Raw genomic sequence first — 27,751 nt, 5'->3', positions numbered from 1 at the left:
GGGGGCCGTTTCACAAAGCTGTTCGTAAGTTAAGAGCGACTTTAAAAATGACTGGTGATCATCGCCAATGGTGTGTACCATTTACTGCAAGACAGGATCACCAGTCGCTCTTAACTTACGAACAGCTTTATGAAACACCCGCCTGATCAACCCCGCTTGGCCAGGTAATCCCCGCTGTCTCCACAGGCCAGATTATGAGCGTTGGGCCAGGGACGAAATGATAAACAACAGCTGTGCTATTACGTAAGACTTCTCTGCCTGTAGTAGGACCTTCGGAATGAAATTATTCTATTCGATATTTAATCACATTTTCAAAGGCATATTGTATTCAGAAATTCAATGTTAGTCCATTTTCAATTTCGAACGAAGAAAATCGACCTCGAAATAAGGAAAGTAAGTGAATAAAAAATGGTGGCATGCTTTGCCGGGGACCGCGTTCGGGCTATTATGTTATCTTCGGACCGAGGTCAAGAAACAGGTGTTTTGATACTTACTTGGGGCAGTAATTGATTGAGAAAAACCATGGAGTAGGTCCATGGAAAAACTGGGGTATACGTGTTCTCAAACGGAGATTTTCGTCATGCATGGTATCCACTCGTGAATGGAAGTGGCCCCTTCCCCGGGCAATGGCTATGTATCTAATGCCCACAGACAATAAGTGTTTTAAAGTGACATAAATATAGATGGGTTACTGTAAGATTTGTTTCAATGGGGAATATGATTTGAGAGAAACCAAAATTCTAGTCTTTGCAAGACAGGTGGTTTGATTGGTTGCTAAAGCGGATTTGACTGTATGTATCTTCCCTTTTTGTCTTTATCTCAGACTGTGAGTGACATCACAAAGTTACATATTGGGTTTCTTTCAACAGCTTCTCATCCTCAAAGATTTTATTACTCCTTTGTTTAACAATGGCATACAAGACAGTAGAATCGATAGCTTGTAAGATACTTTGTTTAGCTGATATGGCCTTGTCTTATCTGAAGTAAACTTTTGATAAAATCTCATCTGTGGAAAATTTGGATGAATTTCTTGCTGAAGGAAATCAATACCTAAAGTGGGATTTGAATCCAAAGCCTTCTGGTCGAAAGGTGAGAGCCTGAACCACTACACCATGGTGCGTTCATATTTCTGTGTATAAGACTTTGTTGGTTTATTACGTAATTCTTTTTATTTCATCCCTCACTTCTAACATTGTCTTTATTTGCTTTGTGTCATTCCAAAGGCCTTTGACAAGTTGGAGTGTATCTACCCAGAGTTCTACCGCACTGCTCGCAAGAAGATGCGACTTAGACGAATCACTAATGATGAAATGCCTTGGAGATCACAGGTAGGACTTCATAGTTGCCAATTTTAACTTAACTTTAGTGATTGAAAGTATCTCAGCACGATATTCTATGTTAACCTGTTTTGAATAATGTAAGTGCAATTTTAATAGACCCTTTCTGCCCCAGAGTGGTATGGATGCAATATTTGCTAAAATAAGTAAAAAAATCGTCTTCACAGTTTGACAACGCTTTGCACTGGTCACAAAATTACATCCTCCAATATCAAAAGGAGGTAGAAAATGCTGGGTTTTTTTGAGCATTTGGTCTCTGAAGCCGTGTTCATTATTATTTAATCTCTCTGCAGATGAACATCCTGCAAGGTTTGTGTCACTTTGGTCAGTTTCTGGACAAGGTTGAGAAGAGAAACAAGCTTCTTGGTCCAACAGCTGGTGATATCTACAGGTTTGTCAAACATTCTTCACTCTCTAGAGTCAAGTGGGTATCCAAATGTGACACTGTTGTTCCCCTAAGTTTTTAAGACATGTAGTTTTGCAATAAGCATTATTGTATTCATAATTTCCAGAATGTTTTAGTACTTCGATTTCCAAAATATATTGGTAAATTAATCAATTGTTGTTGGAGATTTGTGTGCAGTTTGGCTACTTATAAGATTAATTCTTTGATCGATTGTGCCAAGGATATCTACCATTACTCTGTTCATCCTGTTCCATGAAAGGAGCAGTTCATATTTGAGTCTTCCAGCATGTGAAGTAACTTCTTGTCTATTTTTCACTGATAAATATGAGGCTGGCCACTCTAATGTATAATACCTTCCCCTTCAGGTCATCCTACTTGGACAATGAATGGTTCACCTTTGAGACTGCAAGCACCCTCGTAGTAGGTTGGGATGGGGGAGCCTCCAGGACTGTGACCCGTCAGGGGGATGGCTCTCAGAGCGACCCGATCATCAAGCAATTGCAGCAGATAGATGGCTATGACATGAACCCTTACCTCACCAACCAACCATCGGGCATTGAGGCCGCTGCTCTTGCTTCAGTTGGTAAGAATTATTTTCCTTTCTATGATCATAACATATATGGTATTGAAAGGAAAGAAAACAACTATTACTGTTGATTTTTTTCAAGAGGTAGGAAAGTATATGAAGAGCTTTGCTGAAGGACAGAAGAGTGGTAATTGTATTGGATTGATTAAATTGAAGTTCTAAGCATGAGAACTGAATGGACAGTCTAACAAGAATGGACCTTTTCATCCTTCACCTCATGAAGCATTCTGTCCATTGCACTCATAAACATTCATTATTTGTATACTGATTTTCAGAATATCATGAAATTCTCTCCAAAAATATTATCTTCTTGGAAAATATGCTTACAAAATAAGACCTTACATCAAATTTAAACACTACCTATTTAGCTTCTTATTCTGGATAGCAAAAACCCCTGTCCATATCCTGTGTATTCTAAGAAATCAAGACAATCCCAGGTATCAGGAGCACATGTTGGGTCTATGTTTTCCACACACAAGTATCATGTTTATATCCATTCATCCTAATTTTTTTCTGTTCACAGGAGAACCCGTGCCGGTGCTTCCTCCTCCTCCCGATGACAAGGAATCGGACACCATGAAGACCTACCAATCTACAGAGACCGAGAGGAGCGGTCCCAACGTCCAGCAGCCATCGGTAGATGTCAGCGGATTCACCCTCCAGGCTACCATCGACAGTCTCAAGAAAACATTTGAACATCTGAGGAAAGCTGTGGTAAGTGAGATTCCATCAGAAGTGTTTTCATTAATGCATTTTTTTGTTTTGCTATTTTGATGGTTAGCTATGCTGAAGTGCTTTTGGTACTGTTATTTCAAACTTTAATAATATTGTGAATCCACAGCTCCGTCACAATTGTTAACAGGCAGAGGTATTGAATCTTTTTCAAGTGCTGTATATATATATATATAATAGGAAAAATTGTAAAATTATCAACCTAAACTGTCTTGTACACTAGGATATTTTCAGACTCGGTTTTCATGGATTGGTTGTACATCTGAATAAAAATTACAAATTTTATAATCGACCATTCTCAGCCTTACTGTAAATTCAGCCAGCGATTTTGATGTTCCTGTATGAAATATACTTATTTATTTAGCATACCTGTAAATAATTAGGACATGACATGGTTGTACTTTTTTTTCATGCTGAAGTTGCCATACTGTTGTTTGCATTCCTATAAGTCTTTATTACATGAATTTTTCTTTTCATTTCAGATCCTTGCCCATCGGGGTCACCACTGGTCCCTGCTTCAGAATGCCTGCCGTAGCATGTGGAACTGTGCTCACACGGCCATCCTCTACTGCTTCTCGGGAGGACACTCTGCAGGACTCCTGACTGTAGATGCCTTGAGAGGAGTGGTGTGGTTTCCTTTCTTCCTAGCCGTAGACTGTCTCCTTGACATGTTAGTCCATCTACAGAATGAGACAGACAAGCAGAAGAAGGTAACACAGTCTGTGTGTCCTGTACATTGGTGATCTTAGGGTGATTTGGTGAACCTATGTAGGTGATTGTATCTTAGTGATTGAGAGCTGGTATTGTGCATTGTTGTTGCTGGGTTGGACAATCGATATAATGTTAGATAGTAATTTTACAGTCATCTACTCCTGATTCAAAAGTTTTTAGGGAAAAACTTATGAAAACTCATGAAATTTAGGACAATATTAAATCTGATTGTATGCAAGAACATACATGTAAGTCCAATGTCTTTCTTGTTTCACCAGAAGAAAGGATCGCAGCCGGACGTCCTTCTCAACACCTGGGTTGGTTCCGTAGCGGATGAGAAGGGCGGTGCCAGTCTCAAGTTTGAATCGCCCCTGGATGATGTTAGCAGTGTAGATTCCCGCTGGATCAGACGCATGGTGCTTCGGGTCATGGAGATGCTCTATTATGAACAGAAGTGGGAGAAGCTGGCTGATGTAGCTATGAGATTCAATGTTTTGACTCAGTAAGCTATATTGTATTAGTTTGTCACCTGTAACTCATTTGTAAAAATACGAAATAGATACTATTTTGTATTTGAAAAATTACAGGGATATGTTTTTATTCATTTTTCTCATTATACTGTCATTACCTCACTGTGAAGTTAGCCTTAAAATAATGAAATCCTAGAGAAATTTTAAACAATGCAAGATAATTTAATTAAATCTACAGAATTGAGTGACATATGACATGAAACACTTGAGATAAGTCAACCACAAGTGACAAGAGATACCTCTGTTGAGGAGAATGCTTCACAACCTAGATACCAAAGCAGTGAATTATCCCCAGCATTGAGAAATGTTTACAAGATGAAATAATGCCTAGAAAATGCATTGAAGAAATTAAATGTGATGACACAGATCAAAATGAATCTCTTTGCGAATTTTATCACTGACTGCTAAGCCATGGAATAATCAATATGCAATATAATGTCTCAATCCAGTATACATAGTGAATTTTATTGAACAAATTTCTTAACTTTAGTGCAAAACTGTCCATCATTGGCTAGCAAGGGAAATTCAGGAATAAAAGTTATAGCTAGGTTAAGTTTCAATGACTTGCTGTCTGCATATGTTGCTTTAAAATTATGGGTTCTTTTCTTTTCTCCCAGGGAACGTTACTCTGAAGTTGTCAGTCCTCTCTTGGTCCAGGCCCAACGTAAGCTGGTATCCAGGGTCTCGGCCTACGGAGGAGAGCCTCCGGTCCAGGCCCACTTCAAGGCTGCTGCCCTGAGTCATGGAGTGGACAAGGTGACCGCAGAGAACTACATGAACATACAGCTGATGGTAGCCTTTGACAGGACCATGATGAAACCGCTTGACATGGGCGGTAGGATTGACCCTGAGGGACACCATGTCTATGGGGGTATGTACAAGATTGATAGATATTGGTTAGATCTGTGGTCTGGTTTCCATGAAATAATGACCAGGATTTATTCAGGATGTATCTTTTGATTGGTGAATATATATATTTATTTCACTTTCATTTTCAGCAACATGATTTCTAAAGCAAAGCGCTGAAATGAAGAATAAATTAGGAAGAAAATAGATATGTTCAATGTATGAAATTGAATCAAATATTGCTTTAGCAAATGCTAAAATAAGATTCCTGAAATAATCAAGGAAATATGTGATACGCAACCCCTTTTTATTATTATTCCCAACCTTGGAAACCTTGTTCTATAAAATGTTGCATGTTATTAATGTTATCTTTCATTATTCTCAACCTGCAATAGGAGCGTCTGATGCCTTCAAGGTGTCCAGTGTACCTTTGGAGATAGGTGACAGCCTGGAAGGGTTCCGTCATGCCCTGGAGAAATCAAACTATACCGCCAGGGCCCTGCAGCATAGTCGACGCCTCATGATCCTCTACCTGGCCGCTCAGCAAAATGGTAAGATCATGATTGCTTTGTAGATCAGGGCCCCATCTTACAAACAGTTACCATTGATCCAATCAATCTCAGCTGTATGGAAATCCTTCCATACCATAATTTTTTCTACTGGAAATTTGCACAATCTCCATAGTAAACAAGGGGTCTGTTGCAGAAATAGTTGCGTTTAAACGCAAGTCAAAAAATCAATCGCAAGTCCAAAATGCGCGCTGTTGATTGGTTGAAAATCAAGTTGCGCATGATTTTTAGAGTTGCGTTTGATTGCAACTCTTTCTGCAACGGGCCCAAGGAGAATCGCTCTTAATCTTCAAGAGAACGATGAATGCATGAATATGCATCAGATCTAAAATATATTTTGAACAAATTTGCATTTTAAAGGTTGACGTGGCTGGCCGTCCATAGTTGTGGTTGATCGGATCAATCGTGACTCTTTGTAAGACGGGGCCCAGGGAGGCGTTTCATTGACATTTCACATCTGATACTTCCTTGGGTTTTGGTTGGCTAAGATGTACAGTTGTTTGACTGTTACCATTTTAACTGTGGGATGATGACATCTTGTCAGTCGGTGCTGATAACCTTAATGAGTCAACTCCCTGCACAAAGTATTTGCATTCCCCCCCCCCCCCGATGTGAAGGATGCTCAGTAAAACATCTTTAAAATGAAAAATTTGCCTTTTTATCCCTCAGAATACTGTAGTGCTTTTTAAAAAATAGTATTCCTGAATTGTCATTGTTTCAAATAATATGTAGGAAGATATAGCGGTGTATGATATTTGTTCTCCTAGGTAAATTGTTTCCCTTCCAGACTATCCAAGCCTTAGTTTGACCAATGGAAAGTACTGGGGAGCGTTTCATAAAACGACTTGTCAGACTTTTTATCTGACAAGTCCCATTTTATCCGACAGTTGCCATGGGAACTGTGCTTCTCAGCCAATCAAAATCAAGGAAAGATGTCGGATCTGACAACTTGTCAGATGGAAATGTTGATGAAACGCTCCCCTGATCATCTACGATGAAAGCCCAGTCAATAAATATGTATTATCTTTTGGTGTGACTATGTAGCTCAGCCAGGCATGAGCCTCCATTCAGAACAGAGTAGAGTGGGCTTCTCTGAGACCGATGACAAGCCTCAGACAACGGTGCCTCCCGACCTCATGAAGTCGGAGTTCAAGTCAATGTCAGAGGTCGAGACTGCTGCCCTGCCGACCTCCCAACTTGCAGTGGTCGTGTCCTCCTATGACAAGACAATAGGTAAGGGGTATGATATACTCTACATGGATTTTTGCGATGAACGTCCAAGCTACCATCTTTCAACACTGGTTGGTAATCAGCTTTTGTGTGATTCATGTTGGGGAAAATTTACCAATGTCACATACTGGATGGTAACTTATTTTTGGGCAAAATGGGATTCAATTTGGAAAAAAAGAGATGAATGTAAATTGTGACCCTACTACTCATATTTAGTCATTTTTAACAGTGGTTTTAGCCCTTTTTGCAAAATGAGAAATATTGACCTGCAATCTAAATGGTGATATTGTCTTCACAGTGGTTTGACTGATATTTGTTTTTAGATGTGAATACTTTAACTGTAGAGGATGTTAATTTCTTGACGGAACCTGATTTTTCCCCCCATATTTCTCTAAAGAGATGTTGATGGCCCGCAAGCAGTCTGGATTAGCAGCACAAGCCATGCACGAACTTGGAAACATCCACTATCACGCTTCTAATATCAAGTAAGTATACCCATTGGTGTTTAACTTTCAAATTTCCATAATTATATTCTCTCATATAAACTGAATGTAGAATTCATTATTAAAATACCATGATTATCTTTTGAAAACCCAGAGCTAATGTAGATTGGTGATGGTGGTGATTGGTGATTTTTTTTTTACCTGATTGCTAAGAAAGCATGAATGCTTGTAAACAAGCAACAAGAGGACCGACAGCTTAAGGTCCCCTTCGAAGGACCATTTAATTTTAATGCTTATTTTATGGTAATCTTATTAAGTAAACTATAGCTTGACGACCCCCTCATCTCTCCAAAAAAAAATAAAAAGATAAGTAAATAAGTAATACACATGTATATATCCTTTGGTTATGTTGATGTTGTGGTTTTTGACCCTGAAAAATGGAAAAAATCTGAATCATTGAATTGTTCATGTATGCTATTTACACCCCACTACATTTACCGTGTTTACACTTGATCAGCTTTTGGTTCAGAACCAAAAGCCGATGCAGAATTGGCTTTTGGTTTATCTTGCACTGCGTTTACACGCTGTTACAGCTCGCGGTTCAGAACCGCGAGCCGATGCAAAAACCTAAATGATACGCACACCATCGATATACGTCATAATTAAGACAACGCTGGATCCGTGTGGTTACAATTACGTCACGATGGTAAAGTAAATGAAATGCGCACCAATTGCCGATGCAGAATCGGCTTTCTGTTTACACGTAGTAAAAAAGCTGATTCTGAATCAGCTCGCGGTTCTGAACCCACTACTTTGGTGGTGCAAAATTGCCGGTTCTGAACCGCGAGCCGATGCAAGTTAATTGCGTTTACATGCTATGAAAAAGCTGATGCTTCATGGGCTCGCGGTTCTGAAACGCGAGCCGATGCAAAAGCCGATTAAGTTTAACATGGTTATTGTGTTTCATGTTACCAGGGCAGCATACAAGTGGTGGAGTGAGGCTCTAGATCTGATCTTAGGAACCAACGACACTTTGACCACATGGAGAAGACTTCTAAGTGACCAACAAGCAGAGAATGTTAGCAGTCAATTGCTTGACCGATGTGGCATGTGGGGTTGTCTTCTAGGGGGCTATGCTGGCAGCAAAGATTGCCCAGTGAGTAGAAACAAACACAGCCTGTTGATTCAGCAAATTTAAACAATTAATTGTTGTTACGTGTAGCTTGTTCCACTCGGTATGAAATTTGAGAATTTGGGATATTGTCCGTATTTAATCCTGTCATTTCTCATTGAAGTCATTTCCTAATTTTGTAAGATTCTCCTTATTTAGCTTTAGGTTTATTTCAATGATTCGGTTAATAGATAAGGATTCGTCTGCTTATTCTTGAACATGTTTAATTGGCTAAAGTATAAATATGATCAGAAGGGGAAAAAATTCTCCCACTAATTGATTGCATTAAATCATATAACAAATGTTAAGTTAATGATGATACAGCAAATTTCTTTTAGCCAATCAAATGGAGAAATATTTCAGAAAGTTATAACATTGTAATCTCTAAAAAAGTTCCTCTGTTTATAAAATAGTGCTTAGATCTCTCAATGTCTCCCTAATCTGCAAGGAATTTTCCCTCCATATTAATGTTTATTTTTTAAAAACTGTTCAGAATTCTCCCATTGTACATGTATGTCTATTTTATAGTGCCATAATGTGCACTAGAATATTTTTTGACTGATCTTCAATGAAATCAGTTCTGAGTTTGTTTATATGTCTAGTTTATGAGTTTTCTTGGTTTTTTTTTTTAGATATGTATTGACCTCTGACCTTGGTATGAAGCTGGAGGCATGCTTCCTGTCTGCGTTCCTCTTCAAGGCCCTGTTCCGTACCACCCTGCCTCACCCCACCGCAGACCGGGACTATGCCCTCTATGAGATAGGGGAGGGATGTGAGGTCCAGTACCTTGTTCCTGGAGTGGACCTCCTGTCTGACAGGTTCCGCTGCGAGGGAAGGACCCTGATAGCGACCCTGCGATGGGTCGCAGAAGAATTATCAAGAGCTAAACACAATCTCATGGTAGGTACTCTCGTTTTTAGTCCTCGCTTTATTGAATTACTATGGCCTCTAACAATGCCATGACTTATTTAAAGCAAATGTTTCTAGCAGTTTAGAAATGAAACAAATAGGGATGTAAACTATAACAATATTTGTAGGTGATGTTTCCATGGTCTTGAAAACATATTATAGTGGTTTGTGTTTAATTTTGATTCTTATGAGTTCTGGGGCCCATCTTACAAAGAGTTGTGATTGATCCATTCAATCGCAACTATGGAAAGCCGGCAAAGTCAACATTTAAGATGTGTGTTTGTTCAAAAATTTTGTCTAGATGTGATGTATGTTCATAGATTCATTGACTTCTTGATAACTTGATGTTTTCTCCTTTGTTTACAAAGGATACTTTGCAAATTTCTTGTTGAAAAAATTATGGCTCTGATGGATTTCCATAGTTACGATTGATTGAATTGTATCTCTTTGTAAGATGTGGCCCAGGTCCCTATAACAACAATGAGGTTTTGCAATTGATCACAAATTTCAAACATTGATTCTTACACAAGATACTTATTGAATGATTGTGGGTATGTTGTACAATATATTCACCATTGCTACGTAGTTTGTGCCTGATTGAAGGTTCATGTTTTAATGTAGAACCTTGAGGTGAACAACTTTTCTAATGCTAATGTGTCGAAATAATATTCCCCTAAATTTAAGAGTAATCAGTTAGTTTTATTTATAAAGGTCGTAGCAGTTCCCAATCTGAGACTGAGTCTGATACTAGTGAATGAACATTTGTTTCGCTCCTCCTCTTCTTTCAATAGGTACTCCCACTTCTGACCCTCTATCAGTACATTGTGACCTTCTTGTGCCGTGACCTTCAGAGAGCTGTGGATGGCCGAATCTTGAAGGTGATTTTCACTTTATCACAATGATATAGATGTTTGTGTCTTATTTACATCAACATCTGTTTTATTTGATAATAACCCAAACCTTATCAGTTGTGATTGATTTTTAAATGTGTTTTAAATGACATATCATATTGCTTGATGTAAAGTGGGCTCAATTATAATGAAATGATGAGAATGTCAAGAGAATGTGTCTTTGAAAAGCTTGTATATGTTTTTTTATTTCACCTATATAACTGAGATATGAATTGAAAAGTGTATTGGACTGGTTCTCACCCCTGTCTCTCAATCAGAGGGTCTTCGGTTCAAATCCTACCCCAGGCATTCAGCAAGAAATTTATCCATGCTGTGCACCCAGGTGAGGTAAATGGGGACAAGGCAGGAATTTATTCTCTGTAATGCAGAAGCCTGTAAGAGATCTGCTCTGCTGAAGACAGGGTAGTTATGCTGCATTTTTGCAGCACGTAGAGACTAAGCGAATCATTACAATCATTAACTAAATCACACTCTCGAAAATAATATTGCTTAAAATCTGTTGACTTCCATTGACTTTCAGTTGAGGATCTTGACTGATCTTGGCCTGTACAATGAAGCATATATCGTACTTGGGAGGTTATTACATGGAGAGCGACTCCCTCAGACTGCTGACAAGAACTTCAGACAAGTAGAGTCTAAGATGGTAAGTCAATGGGGCAATTTGTATCCTCATTTGAGACAATGCATCACTTGACACCCTATTTGATCAGCTTTTAAATGTATTCTTCAAATTAGGAAAACTTTGTCATGTTTTTCTATTTTTGGCTACCTTGTTGGTGGAATGTCAGAGAGAATAATAATCCTTCCCCCTCATTTTCCATTTTGTTTTTTTGCAAGGCATACAGTAATTTTGCAAAAACATACATTATAAGGTAACCAAATATGGTAACTTAAATAATTGTATATTTATCAAATATATGACTTTGATGGCATTTTTCTTTTTTATCTAATAAAGCTTACACAGAAGTTTGATACTGGAAAACCACTTACGGAGGCATCGAATCTGAAGGTAAATCGCTTGATTAGATAGAAATATTTCTAATATCTTCCCCCTTTTCGACCAGCAGATTAAGTAAGCCTATGTAAAAACTTGTAGTATATTTTTGATAAATATTCCTTGAAATCTGATTCGCTATTAAAATGATCTCAGCATCAAATTATGTTGATTGTAGTGCAATTAATACATAGCTGCATAACATTCTTCAAATTTCATTGATGTGTATTTTATCTACCGCAGATGTTGGAGTACTTGATGGATAAGCGCGTTTCTCCAGCTTTGGCGATTCTCTACGGTCCTCACATGACATGCCACCTGTCATTGGCTCAGGCTCACCTCATGGTGGCGCTAGCTTCTACCATACACGTCATTCCAGAGAAGGAAACAGCTAGGTATGAATCAATAGTCATATATTATAGGATTTTATTATGTTTCATCTAAATAGGGTAGCATCATTAGTAAATAATGTACTTAATTCTGTTTAAAAGTGCATACTATCAAGCACATTATAGTACATGAATACCAACAGTGTGAATAGATATAAAATTCACCTCATTGAGAAAGGAAGTGATATTGTTATAAAGTACCAAAAGTCAATTGCACCCCTTCACCTAAACCCCGTGGGTGATAAATTTGCCACCATTAAATATTTCCTGGTGACAACAACGGTCAAGATATGAGTAAAACATCAAGAGACAACAAGGTCAAGATACAGGTAAAACATCAAGATTTTGATTTGTTTCAGCAGCCAGACTCCTCCACAGCGCGTTTCCCCTGTAACAGTGAGCTCAGTCAACAGACCAAGCAAGACGAGCATCTCCAAGAAAGATGGCAAGAATGGTCAGAAATTGATCAAGGATGAAGGTAAGAAATCTCTCCCAGGGGCAGTTCATGAAGATGTTTGTATACTAAAAGAAAAATGCCAGTTGCTGCAAGTATTTTGAAATGACGAAATTGCATTCACTGGTAAAAGCTAAGTGGTATTGTGACATCTAATTTTCTGATAGCAGACATGTCACAGAAATTTTACAAGTTAACTTATTAATGCTTTTTTTCAATGAAATGAAATCCAGTTCCTGGTTCCTCAAAATGTGCTTAAAACCATTAGTCCCATTGTTGATCATGTGTTTTTCATTCTTATCGGCCAAATTATTAAAAAAATAAAAAAAATCTATTTGATCATTTCACACATTCCTATGTTTGTGACATAATTGTGTTCATGTTTTTTGGTGTGTTGTGAGCTATATTTACTTCAAATAAGTGTTCTGTTGCTTACTGAATGCCTACAGTATGCACTTTACCAGGATCCGTTTTGTCAAATAGAAAAAATAAAAGAATCAAAGTGCATTCAGACATGAATGAAAGAATGAAAGAATCAATATAAGAAGATATTCACTCTTAAAATTTGTATTTTCATGAAATACTATTAATATGTGAGTAGATTATGCACTTCTAGCTTAAAAAGATATATTCATATTTTGATTTTAATGTTTTTATTGAAACTTGTTTTCAAGGCAAATTGACATAAGTATCACCTGCATTTCAACAACCACATTATATGTCTGTAAAGCTTCTATGTTACCTCAGTGAAATGACCATTATCGCTCATTTACATTGATATTTGTCATTTTGTTTTCGTGTATTAAATGTTCATTTCTTTCAAGAGTACCTTCTTTTTATGTTGTGTATTGAACCCTTATCTATCACTTTCCCTCTGCACTTCACCTGATGATATTATCTTCAACTGTCATTTGTTTTATTCATCTACACCGTGTTTACACTATTCAGGCACCCGCACCACTTCTATCTACCCTGCACCCAGTGTTCAGACTGATAACGATTCAAGGGTTAAATTTGGTAGGAATATACTCATGGCCGTTCCTCTTTATTATCTTTCATTGTACTCACCATGTCATTAATATTGTTTGAAATATTCAAGGATTTAAAGCTGCTCTCAAGTTTTGACAATTTCCAAGATTGTCTGTCGTGAGATCGTGACATGAACGTGTCTGTACTGTGCCCTAAAACTGTTGTTGTGTGGATGGTATGAACATAAAGATTCCCTTCAATGCATGCATTTTTCTTTTTTACTCGAAAATATATTCTATTTGGGATCCTATTCAAAATGAAAATTACTGCATACTTTTTTTATAAAACCAATTTTTGTTTAAATTTTTAAATGTAACTCTTGTTCGAGAGTGAGATTCGCTGTTGAATCTTTTAATAGGCATTTTGAAAATAGCAATCACAGCTGTCTTTTTTTAAGAGAAAGGGCATGCGTGAAGTTGAATGGTCTTCTGATTATTCTGGTCTTTCATTTGATTAAGGATATTCTATTTCATTTTACCTTATGCTTTCTTCTGTAAGATCTTCAATTCGAAAAAAAATGTTCGGGGGGGGGGGGTCCATAGTGCAATGAAAAAATTGCCCCTCTTTGCCATTACCAACAGTGTTGATGTCTTTAAATAATGTCACTATCAAGAAGTTTATAAAACAGGCCCTCAAGTTCTGCATGTAGGGAAACCTATTCCTCAGACTACATTCCTACTCTTCAATATTAACCATAACTCCTTTTTAGTACACATAACCATATAATGATGTGATACATTTTGAGTATCTTATCTAATTTGTTTATTTATGGATTGCTTTTAATTTTCAATTCTTTGCAATGTTTTACAGATGATAACTCATTACACAGTATCCCCTTGAGCGAAGTCACAGTGAAGAAGTTTTCTAGTGGATCCAATCTACTCACCCTGGAGAAGATCAAAGTAAGTATTCTATCAATAGTATCCCTGTCTCTTTTAAATTGTATTTTTAGAGTGCTTGATACCTAATGTTTATAAGTGCTTTACAAAAAGTATTGAGTATATCAGATAAACAAAAATGTATAGTATGATGTATTATTATATATTGACAAAATCACTTAATACATACCTCAGCCTGCATAAGTTAGTAATGAAATGAATTTTCATAATTTGGTGTCATCATGATATTCCTTTTTCGAGAAGATCAAAGTAAGTATTCTATCAAAAGTATCCTTGTCTCTTTTAAATTGTATTTCTAGAGTGCTTAATACCTAATGTTTCTAAGTGCTTTAAAATAGTATTGAGTACTGCCTATCAAATAAACAAAAATGTATAGTATGAAGTATTATTGTATATTGACAAAATCACTTAATACATACTCAGCCTACATAAGTTAGTAATGAAATGAAATTTCATTATTTGGTGTCATCATGATATTCCTTTTTGCTTCAAACAGTATCTTTATTAGGAATATGTACTTGCTGACATATTGATTTGCTGTTATCTTATCTCATTTTCTTAGGGTACTCTCTTGAGCACTGCTGACCAGGTATTGAAACTGATGGTGGAGGTGCTTCAAGAGCACTGTAAGTGTTTCAATGTGTGTGAAATAATGTACTTCTTATTATGATTTTGTGCTTGCTCGTTATTTTTTATAAGAATAATAATGAAAATATTAAGATGGAATTATAAATGGTAGCCACAAAATAACGTGCCCTTTAACCTTTTATTGAATTATGCGGCAAATAGTTATCTGAAGTCATTAACAGCTGCATTTTCTTATGTCCACTGGCTTTATACAATGGTCATCCTGTTCCTGTAGCCAAATGGTAAAGTCTCTGTTTATATTTCTTGTCCTATGTAGGTCCAAAGAATCTTTCTGCATCTGAGCTAGAGCTGGTGGCCCTAACCAAACTAGAGCAAGCAGCGATCTTGAGAGAGTATCATCTGTCTCAGTCTGGAGCAGCAGTGGTCATCTCGGCTCTCCATGACATCCAGGCCAGCGATCTCTTCAAGGAAACCAGGAAGTCCATCTCCCCTCGCAGGTCAGTGACAAGGATGTGTCAAAAGTCAGTCCTGCCGGACCAAGACCAGTGTATAAACTTCTTGTGTACACATTGAAGATGGGGAGGGGAGAGTGAAGGGGGATATTGAATGAAGATGAGGGAGCAGAGGGAGGAGGAGGGGGGAGAAGAAGGGTAAGGAGGAAAAGATAGAGAGAGGAAGGGAGAAAAAAAGGGAGGAGAATGAAGGAGAGAAATCAAGAGAAGCAGAAGGGAAGAGGAAAATGAGGAGAAAGAAGAGGGAGGAGGGAAAGAAGGAAAAGGCAACAAGAACATAAAGAACCCAAGAGATGAAGATGAAATGAAAATCCATAATTTATTGTTCGAAATAGACATGAAATGAAATACTCCGAAAATTTGCTTTGCCCAATTGATCGTGGGCCCGGCAGCCGCTGTGCATCGCCAGATCGACAAGGCTCTATCCCTTTAATCATTGAATGTCAAACAGGGTAGCAGCAACTCCCATGTTTTAATGTCTTTTGGTCTGACACGGCCGAGGTTTGAACCCCCGACCTCCCGGTTGCGAGAGGGACGCTCTACCAACTGAGCCAACACACCGGTCACGACATGCTCACGACATATATCACAATAAGAATATGAAATCAATATGAATTCAAACATATATGTCCAGTCATATGATATATTGAATATTTGCTACTATCACTCTACACCACAGACCCTCGTCAATGAAAGGCAGTCGCATGAAGCTCTCATCCAACCTCTTCCCTTCTAACATGGAGAGCAGCGAGGATATCACCAACCAGCCTCAGTACCAGTACCAGAACTTCCAGAGCCGCTCCCGACTTGACGCCCGTCTCTGGCTCGATTGTCGCCTCTCACTGGTCAAGTGCCTCATGATGCAGATCAGGGGTATGGGGATCCTTCCAGGTAAGGATGACCGTTTTCTACAAATTTCTTGCTTTTACAGTGTTCCCCAGAATAAAATACATATTAGGAGTATGGAATTTGTTTCAGTTAAAGATATAACTTGGTTTTGCATTGTGTCCCAGAAAAAAAGGGGTATGGGATCCTTCCGGGTGAAGTATAACTGTTTGATAGTTCTTGAGTTTTACAGTGTATCCCAGAAAAAAGTAGGGGAATGGGAATATATCCTGGAAAAGATAATTGAAAGACAGTTTCTTGATTTTTACAGTGTGTCTTAGAAAAAGAAATAGGGGTATACAACAAAACGATCTATGTATTCTGACTGTGCTCCATGCAATCATTCTTTGGAAAAGTATCAAGGACAGTATCTATGCATTACAAGTTATTACAGTAGTCTGCATAATTTTACTCACCATAAGTTATATAGCTATTTTCCCTCTTAATGCACTTTGTGAAACCTGGGCTCCGTAACACAAAGATTAGCGATCAATCGCTAAATGAACTGACCAATCATTATCAATCTTACACGCGCATTGGGTTTAAAATATTGACCAGGGACCAATCAGAGCGTTTTTTTTTCATATTTGCAATTCATCGCAAACCTTTATGTTACGGAGCCCTGATCATGCAAGTCATGCTTAATTCACCACTTCTAAGTCATATTCGTATGTTAATCATATTTCTTTGGCACCAAGAGATATGGTTAAGGCAGAGTTGAGTATGTTGATGTTCCATTGATACTGTTTTCCAAGTTTCTTCTGAACTGTATCTATGGTTTATCCTTCAGGTGCTGGTGGTGTTGGAGATGTCGGTGAGTGTCGGCAGTACTGCATGCAGGGTCTGACTGAAGCTGAAGCATGCGGGGATGTTGAGATGCAAGCAGAGTTCCTCATGCAAGGCGCTCTGCTGGACATGCATGACGGGAGAGTCTTGGAGGATGTTCAACATACCTTCAAGGTATCCACAAAATTCTTAGGCCTGTGGGTTGTTTTATGAAACAAATAATCAGTGATTTTCATTGACTATTGTTATAAGCTACCAAAATCCTTGCATCTGATTGGCCATAGCAAATTTTTCAGTGAACATCAATGACTCTTTGTCTTATGAAAGACTCCTTTGCATTCTCTAAAATGTGTCGGATTATTGGATTATACTCTTGTCTGACTATGGATAACAACATTTGACACATATATTTAACAAATGGTATTCCTTGTCAGTTTGATTAATCAAGTTTTAAACGGTTACTGAGGGGGGGGGGTGTGAATAGAGAATGTGTTGAGATGTGAAGTTTATTTTTTACTCTAACCATTGAATGTTTGTATTTCCTTTGATCTCACCTCTGTAGTTGCCTCCTTCAGCTATCACATGCTATACATTACTATTTGCATTCCTCTTTCTTCATCTCCTGCTTTTCCTGACTTGCAATGTTCTGTTGTCCCTCTTTTCATGTTTATTCCATCAATCAGTCAGCCTTCAGTGAAAGTAAATTTTATTCATAGAAACTCATGTATGCTATCCCCAGACAACCCTACTGATATTTCTATTGAAGATGAAAAAATAAACAGTGTCAGCTCTCTGATGAAGCAATAAAAAATAACAAAGTAGGTGGAAAATATAAATTGAAATTCTCTTCTCCAACTGGTTTATAGGAAGTAATCACCTTACTGAGTGGTCAGCAGACCTTGTCACCTCCTGCCAATCTACTGGTCATCTTGGCCAAGGTTCAGCTAGCTGACCTCGAGGCCTTGACTGCTACAGCGTACCAGCAGAAGCATGGCTGCCCGATCACGAAGCATCTCCTGAAGGCTTACCAGGAAGCGCAGGATATGTTGCTCCAGCAGGTAAAGACTGATATTATTTCATGACCTATTTCTGTGATCAGGCTTAAACTACCTTAGAACAATGTTTTCCTCTTGATGGACAATAACCTTTTTTGTGAAAATTCATAGATGTCATTCTTCAGAATTTGCCTGATCTCAGGCCAAGACACCTTATCGTTTCAAGTTTTTTTGTGGCTTTTTATTGTGGGTTATTTTTCAGGCCCATTGAGTAACAATGACTGCCGTACCGTGAATTACTTGTGGCTCTTCACCAATGTCCTAAAAGGCCCAAAATGATGTCGGAAAGATCTTGTTACACAACAAGTCTCTATCAACTGCATCAAACATAGCTTCATTTTCAGCACAATTACTAGTGATTCAAGATTTCAGAGTTTTATCTCCCACAATTCTGCCTGCAATTTGCTAGTGATTCCTTAGTTTTCCTCAAAATGAAAGAAGTAATTAAATAAATAGACGAGGGCATTGTGTAAAATCTAAATTTCTCTCCTTCAACATCTTTCACAGATCAAGTTGCTTGGTGATTCTACTTCCCGGCACACCATCCATCCTGAACTCTCGGCCCCTACCAGCCCACTTCAGAACCTCTACCTACCGCACCTACTCTACTTGGCTAAGATCAAGCTGAGACTGGGACATACCTTGGCTAGACAGGCAACGATGGCTCAGGAGGTCAAGCCAAAGAAGTGAGTCATATTACTGTTTATGGGGCATTGCAAGACTGCAATAACTTTCAATCAAAAATTCATCTTAAAGTCCCCCAAAAAAGCATAATTCGGCATTGCAATTTAAGGCAAATGAATACAAATTTGCTTGATTTTCGGACTATCAATTAGCTAGTTTCTCTATGTAAGACAGTCCTTAAGACCAACTTTAGCCCAACAGAAGTTAAACAAGCATAATTCTACATGTACAATATTCATCAGAAGGGAATGCAATATAGTTTAACAAGACAATTATCTGCAGAACACAGTTGGTATGCAATTGAAGGAAGAAATGACCCAACTCACTATTTGTTTTGTATTTTAAAGGATATCTCAATTTTTCCTCTCACTACTAACACTCCTAAGCTACCCTACCCTTCTCTACATTACCACCTACTAGCATTACTATCTTGGTTCCTACAGAACTATTAAGAAAAAACCTGAATATATATTAAACCAACAAACCAACATAAATATAATTTTTTAAATGTTACTTGTTTACATTAGGAATGCAGAGAAGGTTGATCCTCTGAAGGCTTGGGCCATAAGTGCAGGTGTCCTAGGTACAGCCCTGGAGCTCTGCAGGGTGTGTGTCATCAAGGATTCCGCAGTCCTTGCTGAAGTTCTTCTACAGCTAGGCAAGGTTCAGAGCCAGCTTCACCAGAGGGGTGGCCCACGTGCCTGCGAGGTTAGGGTGGTCGGCAACACGCTCATGGAGGCCATCGTTACAAGCATCGGGGCTAATCAAGACCTTGGGTGAGTGGACTGTAGGGAAACATGGAAATGAATTGCATCAAGCTTTATAATTGGTTTCATGTAGGTTAATCGGAGGAATAACATATTAATAAGGTCAGCTTCAAAGGATTTCTCTTCAGATACCCTAACTTTCAAATTCAAATGCCCAAAACAATCCCAGCTGGAATGTTCGTGTCAAATATCTAGAAGTAGTCCCAAAGACGCATTTCTGTGTACAGGGTTGGTGACTTACAGGAATGTAGAGTTTAGTGTTAAATCTTACACACTAAAACTTCAAACCTTGTTTTCCATGAAGCTATCTTCATTAAATCATGTACTTATTATGGTTAATTCTTGATTAATTTTGACAAGCTGTATATCATTTTAGAACTGAGGATATGCTTCTTCAAAACGTAATAATAAAAATCTCAAAATTCATTGTGAATGGGCAGGTGAAAGGGCACATATTGTTTATACCCATCATTGTATGTTGACATTAAGTGATTTTCATACTTCATCCATCGTTCTTCGTGTGTACAGATTGATCCGACAAGCTTATCTTGAGATGGCAGTGGTGTACTTCAGCAGTAGCCAGCAGCCTGAGCCGCCAATGCCTCCACCGGACACTGCCACAGAGAAGAATGTCAGCCTCTCAAAACCATCAAGCACCAAGAAGAAAGTCAGAGTAAGAAGGCTTATTTCGATCTCATTAATGCATAATGATTTGGACACTTTCATATGAGGAAATCATAGGACTTGATAGAAAAGGAGCATATTTATCTTTAAATTTTCTTTTATTTGGAAATCTCTTTTTCTGGGCAAGTAAAGTCTGGATTTTTATCATGCATTCTTATACAGGCTTGCTGGAATGCTCCTAAGGGGCAACTCCATAAAGGCTTTACACGTAACCTCCTTGTTGTACACACTTTCTCCATCCCCGAGGAGCATTCCGACTCGAGTTTAAAGACTCAAATTTGAATTTGCATCCTACCAGTTTACCACTTGGGTGGAGAGTGGCAAATTGGGGAATGATGCCTTGCTAAAGGATGCGAGAGGCCGGGGCGGAATTCGAACTCGTGACCCTCTGATAACAAGGCAAGATTCAGAATTACAACACCACACTTATTATTACTAATCATTTACCTATCACTTGCCAGACCCCATCATCTGCGAAGAAGTCTGCCCTCAGCACTCCAGCATCCGGCAAGGCTCCCACGAAGAAAGAGGAGGAACGACAGAACTTCATCAGGGATAGACAGAACGAGAGACAAGCTGCTTGGACCGCTCTCCGTTGCGCCACAGCCATCGCTCTTGCTCAGCGGACCCAGACCCTGCTGATTGGTGACCCCAGCGTGACCTCCTTGACCCTGACGGAGAAGGTCAAGGATCAACTGTCGGCTCCGATTCAGCAGGATCTGTTTGGTGATATGATTGGTATGCTTTCACCTTGTTTGGAGATTTTCTTATTCATGACCAGGGGAGCGTTTCATGAAAGGACTTGTCACACGTTTTATCCGAAACGTCCTGTTTTATCCGACAGTTACCATAGTAACACTGCGTCTCAGTCAATCTAAATCAAGGAAAGATGTCAGATCTGACAACTTGTCGGACAAAATTCAGATCTGACAACTTGTTGGACAATCTTGATCAAACGGTCCCCAGGGGCTCATTTTATAAAGTCTTTATTACCAATCGTGTAACTCTCTTTTTACGGTAACTACAGTACCATGTAAAAATTATGATTTTCAGTGGCTGCTGAGGCCTGTTACCATGGTGATAAACATAATGATAGAGTTTCCATAATGGTTAGTCCTTTAATATGATACAGGTTCTATATTCTTCTCAGAATAGAGCTGTGAATTTTCACATGATCTCAATTTATTCGCTTTATAGTTCTATTACCCTGTATCCGACTAATTCATACCTAATTTATAGTATTTTTTGGTTTATCACCAATTTGTCTTGCTAGATCTTTTAGCTTCCAAGAAAGATATATGAGGATTATTCTCTGAATATTTCATTTGATCTTGTTCAGAACTATATAAATTATCCTTTGCTTGATATTCTAGTGGTGATAAAACCCTTTCCCACCCCCAATAAATATCTTTCTGTTCCTGTTAGGTTTCATATTTAAGTGTTCTTGTGCTATTGCTGAATTATATCTTAATGTGTAAAGAATCCAATAAATTCATTGAATAGAATCAGGATTCGAATCATAAAATTTGCAATTTGGAAAGAAAAAAAAGAAGTAAATTTTCTGTAACATCTGAATCCAGGTGACCTAGTCGTACTGACTCCGCCTCCCACGGCTCTGACTGGCAATCAACAGCTGGAGCCGGTTGAGGAGGCTCTTAGCGGAGGCAGACGCAGCGTCTCGGGCTTCAGCAACACCGGCGCGGCGGGCAGGGAGGTACGTGTCTCCCTGACCTGGATCCATCTCCTGGCGTATACCTCCATCCTGCAGAGGATGTGCAACTTGGATACCTTGGCACTGGGAGATACTGGGTCTCCGTCACCGGTGAGTATGATAACTTCTCCGAAGAGATTGAACCTGTTCAAGCTATTTACGAAGATGATGTTGATTGTGATGGTGATGATGGTAATAATGGTGATAATTGTGATGATGATGTTGATGTCAATGATGGTGATGATGAGAATGGTGGTGGGGTGATGATGATGGTGATGATGATGATAATGCTGATGGGGATGTTTAAGATGTTCATACCTAAAGTGCTGTTAGCTGCCAGGTGATTTTGCCACATTACTAATATTTAACCAGCATTCAGATTCAAATTTTAAAAATCAATAAATAAGGAAAATTAAAGTACAGACAGAAGGAAGGATAGTGCAATCTTTGACTCAAGTTTGTATGTATCACAGCATTTTGTAAGATTTAGGGGATCTACGAAAAAAAGGGATGAATTTTGAGGACAGCTTAGAAACTACATCAAAGTTTAATATCAGAATTAATTTTATATAGACTTATTTTATGCAGATTTTATACAGAATCCTGACATTATGTGAAACCCCCGTTTGGATAAAGACTGCAGTTTAGATTGCAAACTGTGGTGTTATACCCCATTTTTCATTTGGATCTCCCAAATATCATTTCTAAGCCCTTATCACCCGTGCTTGGCCAGGTAATCCCCGCTGTCTCAATTTCACCTCCACAGGCCAGTATATGAGTGTTGAGCGAAGGACCAAAAGATAAACAACAGCTGTGCTATTACGTAAGACTTCTCTGCCTGTAGTAGGACCTTCGGAATTAAATTATTGTATTCAATATTTAATCACGTTTTCAAAGGCATATTGTATTCAGTAATCCAATGTTAGTCCATTTTCAATTTCGAACGAAGAAAATCGACCTCGAAATAAGGAAAGTAAGCGAATAAATATGACGGCATGTTTTGCAGAAACCGAGCTCAGCGCTGCGCATGCATCCCATCGTGTGTGGCCCCCTGCTGTGACTGTATATGCCGGGCTCTTGTGTTATCTTTGGACCGACGTCAAGAAACAGGTGTTTTGATACTTAAATTGCTTGCCTGGGGCATGTTAGGGTTTGTCGTACTTGGAGAAGAGAATTGATGAGAAGGGAAACCGGGGTATAGTGATCTCAAATGGAAGTTTTTCGTCATGAGAAAATATTGCAAGTAAATATTGCCATGTCAAGTTTTATATGAAATATTCTATGAATCCCCCAACTTCTGCAGGTCAATGGAGGAAATCTTGGTGGCAACTTTGATCTTGGTTTTGTGGACCACAGCGGTCAGGACACGGGTGTGAACCATGAGATAGTACGAACCCCTCTCTTGAGCAGCCATGCCTCCCTTCGCCTGCAGACCATGGTCAGCTTCCTAACCACCAACCTCCCCATCTTCGCTTCCTCCTGCCTGGCTATCACCCCTCCAAGCATCCTCCATCTCCCCTCACCCTCGTCCTCCGATCCTACCTCCGACGATGCCCCCTCGTTGGTCATACCCACGGTTACCTACCCAGCCAACAGCTACACAGCTCCGGTCTGCGTGCTCGCAGGTCAGGCTGCCCAGGGACGGAGCCTGGAGAAGCTTGCAGGGGGAGCCGACGAGACGGAGCTCTGCTTCCAGTGGTATCAGCCAAGCTATGACGACATCACTGTAGGAGAGGGAAGTAGTGGGGAAAAGGGACGTGGTGTCTTCCTTCTCTATGCACTCAGTCAGCCACCTGTTACTGGATCGGCCAAGTCAAAGAAAGGCAAGTCATATAAATGAGATAAAGCAAGTTATAGGGATAGAGAAATCATGTCTCTTTGGAAGTCTGAAGACTAAGGTTACAAGCTCAACAATCTTCTCTCTTTTTTTTCTTAAGAGTATATGATATAGAATTTATTATTATTCTGAGAGAGTTTTTATCATTACTGTGTACAGAAGACAGATGTACTGTATGAATTTCATATCATTCAACCTTTCACTATGCACTTAAAAATGTTGTTGCAAATTGAATCCCCTTTTTCTGACACAAGTACCTTGATCAAGATGGACACTTATTATTGCCGAGCATTTAACATAATACCCGCAAGTTGATCAGATCTACCTCAACTTATGATTAAAATGTGTTCATTAATGGTTGCTGAATTATGAATGATGCATAGCAGGATTTCTACAATCCTTTACTTATAGCAAGGAAATGAACACTTTTGGTGTGATTTATTTATATTTTTTTTTGTTGGTTTATCACAGACCCTCCCCCTCCACCGACACTGGGCAAGTTAACCCTATCCCTCTCTCAACTGACTGATCTCCACGATAAGCTAGCTGTGGTTCGTCAGCGGGCTGAGATCTCCCTCTCTGAGCAGCCTAAGCCTCCTAGCACCCCGGCTGCGAGCTCCCATGGGGGCACTGCCACCCCTTCGTCGGCGGGCAGTGGCTCCAGCAGCAAACCTACCAGCAGGAAGTCCAAGCGCACCCATCGCATCGCCCAGCTCTCAGCCAAGGTTAAGAAAGACGAAGACCTGGAGGTAAGCGTATAGCCTTGACCTGATACTTGATTCCTGATTAATGCAATCGGTTTAATGGGGCAAACCTCCCTTAGTATATTTTCAGTTTTTACCAAGATGTATGCATCACTGAAACATATTTTATACGTACAAGTTGATATTTCAGTGAGAAATTCATTTAACTTGTCGTTTATTTGTTCATTCATTCATTTATTTTAATTCATTCCTTCATTCATTCATTCCTTTATTATTCATTCATTCAATCATTTAATTTCTTCATTTCTTCGTTCATTTGTCTGTTCGTTCATTCGTTCATTTATTCATTTTTCATGTCTTCATTCATTCATGCATTTATTAATTCGTTCCTTTTTTCGTTCATTCATTAATCAATTTCTTCATTGTTCCAGTCATTCATTTATTCATCATTCCATCCATCCATTAATTTATTCATCCATCCATTCATTTATTCATTCTATTATTCATTCATTCCTGCATGCATCCATTCTATTATTCATTCATTCATCCATGCATCCATACATTCTATTATTCATTCATTCATCCATTCAATCTATCATTCATTCATTCATTCATCCTTTCATCGTATTAAGTCCATAACAAGTACATTATTCAACAATAATCTGGTCAAGGTGTTGAGACAAAATTTAAGTTGAAATGTACAATGTTGTTTTTATTGTTTACCCTCATACATTATTTCAATAAAGCGTTAAGTCTTCAACATGAGAGGAGAAAGACAAAAATAGATTTTTCAAGCTGATGTGTGTTTAAATGATTAATTGTCATATCAATCAATCAATCAATCAATCACTGTAATATGAGATCCATTTCTGTTCAAGATAGTGGTACATGTACTTATTTCACATGATTTTGCTTTGACACTGACATGATTCAGCTGTTTTTATTATTACTGGCTGTTATTTTTATTTCCAATTGCAGGCTTTGTTGAAGCAATGTTCCTTGATTGTAGAGCAGCTACTACAAGGAAAAGAAGACTTTGAACCTACACCTGGATACAACGTAAGTACACAGTGATAATAGAAATAAAATGAAATAAAATAGGCAGATTATTGTGCTCATATTCCATCTTATTATGATGTTCCACAGGCAGGACCCTTACAAGGCTCATCAGTTAATCAGTCCAAAATGTTAAAATCATTTTAGTTTTGTCCCTTTTAAAAAGCTAGGGTTGGCCGGATTCACTTCACACTCTAGGGAATTGCCCTTACCCCAGTGATTTAGTGCGTTCAACCTGCTCTCCCCTGCCACTTGTATTTTGCATGTTTAAATTAGTACTTTAGCCACCCCTCCTGGAACCCCCTTTCCCGGTTGTTTTATTAATGATTAGGCCGTAGGAGGGGAAAAAAATTAATGCAGCTTTTTTTTCTTTGGGGGGGGGGGATATTGTAATCATTAGTTTGCACATACTGATTCATAGATAATGATAATAGAATTATTTCAACTCGCTACCTGAATGAATGGTCTTTTCCATGTATAGAGTTAGGGAAATTCTAAATTCAGTAGTCAACTGACTTGACTTATTCTTACCTTTCTATTTTTGTTGTCATTTAGATCCCCTTTGATGTGAAACTAGCCAGCATTCACTGTCTTGAGCAGCTATTTGATCCAAGTCACGGTGACTGCATCAGTGATACCAAAATCATCGCATGGTTACTCTCATTTCTACAACCAGCTCCAACTGATACAGTTGAAGATTAATGTTTAAACACCCATTCAATATGAAAGTGGTCATCATTTATTGTCATGAGCAGCTGTTGGATCCAAGTCACGGTGACTGCATCAGTGATACCAAAATCATCGCATGGTTACTCTCATTTCTACAACCAGCTCCAACTGATACAGTTGAAGATTAATGTTTACATTTACACCCCTTCATATGGAAACTAACCAGCATTCACTGTCTTGAGCATCTACTTGATCCAAATCACGGTGATCGTTACTCTCATTCCGACAACCAGCTCCAACTGATACAGTTGAAGATCAATGTTTAAACACCCATTCAATATGAAAGTGGTCATCATTTATTGTCATGAGCAGCTATTTGATCCAAGTCACGGTGACTGCATCAGTGATACCAAAATCATCGCATGGTTACTCTCATTTCTACAACCAGCTCCAACTGATACAGTTGAAGATCAATGTTTAAACACCCATTCAATATGAAAGTGGTCATCATTTATTGTCATGAGCAGCTATTTGATCCAAGTCATGGTGACTGCATCATTGATACCATAATCATTGCCTCCTTACAACCAGCTCCAATTGATATAGTTGAAGATTGATATGAAAGTTGTCATCTTTCTCGGTCTTGAGAGGTTGTTTGATATTAGTCATGGTGACTGCATCAGTGATATCAAAATCATCTAAAAAAGTAACTCTCCTTACAATTGAAGATTAAGGTTTATACACCACTTCCATATGAAAGTGGCCATCTTTCTCAGCCTTAAGCAGTTGTTTGATCCAAGTCACAATGATACCAAAATTATCACATGCTTACTCTCCTTATTACCTGCTCTAACTGAGGCAGGTGAAGTATAATGTTTATACACCCCTTCAATATAAAAATTACAATGATTTACTATTGTTAGCATTTGTTTAATCTGGGCAGTTGCATGAAAGTTACTATTCGAGTAACTTTGCCATCCGATGTAACTTTCATTGAATCCTTTAATTTGATTGACAATTGGAAGTCAAAGTTACCATACTAGTAACTTATGCAATAGTGCCTTGAACCATAGTGAATGGACAAGATTCTTATAGGGGAACTTTTATCCTTCACCGATCTATATAGAGATTTGATAATGATGATAATTCATTCTTTCATTTGGCTCTTAAATGGGAGACAAAGTGACCAACATTGAATTGTCTTTCAATGATTGTGTCTTATAGATAGCTAGTTTGTGCGTTGATACTTGCTAACACAAATATTGTTATGAATGTATTGAGTTGAGAAATAATATGTTGTGGGCCTACATTACAAGTGGACCTACATTACAAGACTACTCTGATCGGAATGTGGCATTATGTGGGCATTCTTGACTTTCGAGGGAGTAGTTCTCCCACATGGTCTCATCCCACTTTAAAGTATTCAGAATATGCGACCACATGATTATTGTAAAGATTAGAATGGTTACCCGATAAGTTTCCCATGAACATGTATATAATTTCTTAAGATCTGTAAAAAAAAATTCTAGGTAAGAATTGAGAGGTTTTATTGAATGTGATAGTATATCTGAAGTGTACTAGATTTTATTTTAATGAGTTTAAAGAAAAGTGTTTATTTAGTGTTAAAACTAATAAAAAACATTCATTCATTCATATGGTACCATCTG

General features: G+C 38.4%; 1 protein-coding gene across 1 annotated transcript in view; it reads left to right on the top strand.

The window, feature by feature from the left end:
* LOC121411757 (cilia- and flagella-associated protein 54-like) overlaps positions 1-26,276 on the top strand; it is a 68,968-nt gene extending 42,692 nt beyond the window's left edge. The window contains 33 exon segments of the mRNA XM_041604603.1: positions 1,224-1,328; positions 1,631-1,728; positions 2,109-2,326; positions 2,853-3,043; positions 3,544-3,771; positions 4,051-4,274; positions 4,920-5,173; positions 5,544-5,699; positions 6,762-6,950; positions 7,345-7,432; positions 8,366-8,516; positions 8,518-8,546; positions 9,194-9,461; positions 10,262-10,348; positions 10,902-11,024; positions 11,337-11,390; positions 11,619-11,770; positions 12,127-12,242; positions 14,058-14,149; positions 14,709-14,772; positions 15,051-15,231; positions 15,926-16,137; positions 16,922-17,091; positions 17,784-17,975; positions 18,480-18,658; positions 19,184-19,432; positions 19,952-20,096; positions 20,569-20,845; positions 21,688-21,929; positions 23,122-23,641; positions 24,127-24,404; positions 25,338-25,418; positions 25,971-26,276. Of these exon segments, the coding sequence (XP_041460537.1) occupies positions 1,224-1,328; positions 1,631-1,728; positions 2,109-2,326; positions 2,853-3,043; positions 3,544-3,771; positions 4,051-4,274; positions 4,920-5,173; positions 5,544-5,699; positions 6,762-6,950; positions 7,345-7,432; positions 8,366-8,516; positions 8,518-8,546; positions 9,194-9,461; positions 10,262-10,348; positions 10,902-11,024; positions 11,337-11,390; positions 11,619-11,770; positions 12,127-12,242; positions 14,058-14,149; positions 14,709-14,772; positions 15,051-15,231; positions 15,926-16,137; positions 16,922-17,091; positions 17,784-17,975; positions 18,480-18,658; positions 19,184-19,432; positions 19,952-20,096; positions 20,569-20,845; positions 21,688-21,929; positions 23,122-23,641; positions 24,127-24,404; positions 25,338-25,418; positions 25,971-26,117 (5,760 nt within the window). The 3' untranslated portion in view covers positions 26,118-26,276.
* The last annotated feature ends 1,475 nt before the right edge of the window (positions 26,277-27,751 follow it).

Source organism: Lytechinus variegatus, chromosome 3, assembly GCF_018143015.1.
Source record: "Lytechinus variegatus isolate NC3 chromosome 3, Lvar_3.0, whole genome shotgun sequence".
Classification (NCBI taxonomy): domain Eukaryota; kingdom Metazoa; phylum Echinodermata; class Echinoidea; order Temnopleuroida; family Toxopneustidae; genus Lytechinus; species Lytechinus variegatus.
This window is presented reverse-complemented; position numbering and strand designations above follow the sequence as displayed.